This window comes from Phocoena sinus, chromosome 15 (assembly GCF_008692025.1).
Source record: "Phocoena sinus isolate mPhoSin1 chromosome 15, mPhoSin1.pri, whole genome shotgun sequence".
Lineage (NCBI taxonomy): Eukaryota > Metazoa > Chordata > Mammalia > Artiodactyla > Phocoenidae > Phocoena > Phocoena sinus.
In genome coordinates, this window is record NC_045777.1 from 72158389 (window position 1) to 72162430 (window position 4042).

Here is a 4042-nt window from a genome sequence, read left to right on the forward strand (position 1 = left end):
AATTTTTCAACAAAATCCTCTTTATTTCATTAGAAATCACTTTATTGATTAAATCACCAGGAATTTTCAACACAAGAATTTAACATCTTAATGTCCACCAAGGCCTGGGCTCTGGGGCTTGCTCTGCCTCTCCCAGTCCTTAAAGGGGTTTAGAGGGAGAGACGTCATTAACAGAGACCAAGTAAGGTGGTTGGAGGTCCTCCTTTCCCAGTCATTGGACAAGCTGCTCAATTCTTGTCCAGAGTAGGAAAGAGCCAGTATTTCAGAGTAATCTAATAAGAATTTGACACTGCATTTTAATCTCCCTTAACAATTTAGATTTATCAACAGTACTGGTTCAAACTTATTTGCTTCTGATCTAAATGTTTTTCTTTTTGCAACTTATTTTTGGTGTCTATGTAATTTTAAATAATCTCACTCCCTGGGCAGAAATCAATGAACCCTGTGCTGAGAAAAATCTCTCAAACCTGAGTAGCCTCATCTTGCTCTTGGAAAGAGGAAACAGAGGGTTTTCTGCTCTTTTTCCACTCGAGAGATTAGCAAACCTACCCCCCGGAAAGTCCAAAATGTTACTTCTGGCCTTGGAATGTGCAGCTTTTGATGGGCTGATTCAAATCACCTACAAAGGCAGCTGGAACTATTACGCAGGCAGCCTTCTTTGGAAATTTCCTAAAATCAACTCTTGAGAATTGTCCATGATTCTGTAAAAAGGCTCTACAGTCCAAACAGCTTCCCCTATTCCGTCTCACAAGCTAGGCTCAGAGGAGGTACTGGAATTCTCAGGAGCAAGAGCGGTAGCAGAGGCTCCTCGAGGCAGGACCTCGATAACTCGAGGCTTGTCAATGATCCGGGCTGTCCGGTTTCCCTTTTCCACAATGCCGACGATCCAGGCTTGGTGGCCCTCTCCATACTTTGAAGATTTGATTTCCGAACAAAAGCGAGCTGCCTGTTCTCTTGGCAGACAAATCAGTAACCCCCCAGAAGTTTCTGCTGAGGTTCCTTGAAGGAGCCCGAAGCGCCCACTGGCCTTGCTGATGGCAGCCATCTTGGCAATGATTGGCAGATTATGAATGACAAAGGACACCTCATTTCTTTGCTGTTTTGCAAGGTTCTGGGAGTGACCCAGAATGCCAAAGCCTGTGATATCTGTGGCTGCATGGGCATTAAACGTGTGCATTAATCCAGCAGCAATTCTATTTAGGGTAGCCATGTTGAACATGGCTTCCTGATAGGCCAGCTCTACCTCTTCTCTGGAGACCACCATCTTTATTTTATTCCATCTTTCAGGATTATCCAGCCATTGGTGGGCATTGACAGCAACTTGGGTTCCTAAGGGTTTGGTTAACACAAGCACATCCCCAACAACAGCACTGTCAGGCATTATGAATTCATTTGGTTGACACACCACAGTGGCAACTCCACCGACGATAATCCAAGGGTTTACCACCGTTTGCCCACCAGTCACTGCAGTCCCTCCTTCCTCTGCAGCATCCCGAAAGCCTTTGATCATGAGTGGTGTTATCTTTTCTCGTTCCTCCTCAGTCATACTCTGGCTGACGCTGAGCAGCATCAACATGTTGTCACATTCAGTAATGCCCATGGCGTAGAGATCACTCAGCACGTTGGCACAAGCTATGCGCCCCATCATGTAGGGATCTTCCACCAAGGGGTAAAAGAAGTCGGTGGTCTGCACCAGGGACAGGCCCCCGTGCCTCAGGGGTATGACGCACGAGTCCATCCCAATGCCGAGCGTTGGTAAGGTTGGGCTGGGTTCCGCCCTAACCGGCAGGCCGGCTTCCTGGGCCGTCTCTTCACGGCCTCCGACCAGGCCCCGGCCCGGCGGAGGCCGCACCTCCGGCCGCGTCAGTCCCGCCAGGAGTTTGAGCAGCGTCTCCTGCGGGACCTTGCAGCCTCAGCCCTTCATGCCAGAGAAGCCGGTCAGCCGCCAGCTCGGGCTGAGGCCCAACGCCTGGGGCTCGAAGGGCCGGTAGCTCGAGAAGCCCCGGCCTAGAGGCAAGCCTATCGGGCCCGAGGAGCCTTCCCCCGCCGCCACCGCCGCCATCGCCTCTCCGCCGGCGCCCGTCGCCGCGGCTTCCGCCATCACGCCTGCCCGGCAGGGAGGGGAAAAGAGAAGAGAGGAGCAGAGGTCCTTTTTACTTAACACTCCAGTTATTAAGGAGTAACAGTCAGATATTACCGCAGAGCGCCTCCCCGGCACGACTCCCGCAGCCTGACTGCCGCCTCCCCACGCGCTCCTGGCCGTCCGGGGGGAGGAGCCGCCGGCATCCCTTATTTATATCCCTTGTGATTGACAGCCATACCAGCCAATGATCACTTTGCCCTCGAGAGGCGGGCTTCCTTTGGCCTAAAAGATGTATTACTAACTAATCGACCACCAGCTTGGGAAATTGACCTCGGAGAGATTACAGAACAAATACCTTGGTTCATTTCCCTTGATGTAATTTAAATGATCTCTTGGGAGTGGCTGGCGGAGCTCTGTTTCCCTAGAGGCAGTTTACCAAATCCAGCATTTTCTAAGACGAGTGCAGATGGGTCACTTGGCAAACCTCAAGCCTGTCAGAATTGTCCAAGATAGCGCGCATGATCAATCCAGGGTAGAAAAATAGCCCAGGGAAAAATCGGAAAGAATAGTGAGAAATTAATTATTAAGTTACTACCATTATATAAGCAAGCCGCAGCATCAAAATAATGAAATATTAACATGGACTTTAAAGCATTTAAGACTCCAAGTCCAGACATCTGCATGGGTTCTGGTGCTGTTTCCACTACTAACTGCCTGTGCCAGTCATTTTCCCTCTCCCGTGCATCAGCTGACTCATCTGAACAACAAAGTAGCTTACCTAGGTCTATTCTATTCCAAAGTTTCTATCTCTTTAAGTTAATATATATGAGAATCTGTGATGTATTCATGAAGGGCAGTTTGCCAATATCCATTAAAATTATAACTGTGTTAAATACCTTTGACCCAGCAGTTCCAGTTCCAGAACTTTATCCTTTAGATGTACTCACCTATGTGAGTGGGAAATAATAGTTATTTACTGCTGTGCTATAAACATACAGGAACAACTTAAATGTTTATCAATTATGATTAAAATAGTGATACATTTATATAATAGACTATCAGGCAACTGTAAAAAAGAATGAGGGCTTCCCTGGTGGCGCAGTGGTTGAGAGTCCGCCTGCCGATGCAGGGGACACAGGTTCGTGCCCCGGTCTGGGAAGATCCCACATGCCGCGGAGCGGCTGGGCCCATGAGCCACGGCCGCTGAGCCTGCGCGTCCGGAGCCTGTGCTCCGCAACAGGAGAGGCCACGACAGTGAGAGGCCCGCGTACCGCAAAAAAAAAAAAGAATGAGAAAACATCGATGTGATTATCCTGATAGTAGTTACAGTCCTAATAGGCAGGATTCCAAATACTTTACATATATTAACTAATTTAATTCTCATAAAGACCTTATACTAATAATTATATAAGTAATAAGTAATTTTGATTGCCTCCGGGGAGAGAATGAGGTGGTTAGGGGACAGGAGATTTTTTCATTGTATTGTCTTTTTGTTCTTTTAACATTGGAACTCAAAATAATTTTTTTAAACATTTGAATGTAATGCGTACTTGAAAAATAAGTAACTGCCTATGGGAGTATAAATTGGTGCAAACGTTTTGGAAAAAAGTTTGGCCTTAACTGATAAAGTTGGACACATGCAAACCCATGGAATTCCACCCATAGGACATGTCCTGGAGAAAACTCCTGCACGTGTGCCCCAGATGATATGTTCAAGAATGGCTGTAAGAGCTCTGGAGATGTTTGCACGACAATGTAAATGTACTTAACACTACTGAACTGTACACTTAAAAGTGGTTAAGATGGTAAATTTTATGTTATGTGTGTTTTACCACAATCACAAATATAAAAAATAGAGTAGATAATTATAGATAGTATAGTTCATCATTACATTTGGTTTTTATTACTGCACAATACGGTATTAAGTCCTGGAGTGAATTGGAAGGAACCAGAACGTTA

General features: G+C 46.5%; 1 protein-coding gene across 1 annotated transcript; it reads right to left on the reverse strand.

The window, feature by feature from the left end:
* On the reverse strand, positions 1-2271 carry SEPHS2 (selenophosphate synthetase 2). Its single transcript, XM_032606795.1, has one exon. The coding sequence runs from the start codon at positions 2099-2101 to the stop codon at positions 746-748; it is 1356 nt and encodes a 451-aa protein (XP_032462686.1). The 5' UTR covers positions 2102-2271; the 3' UTR covers positions 1-745.
* Between the last annotated feature and the right edge of the window lie 1771 nt (positions 2272-4042).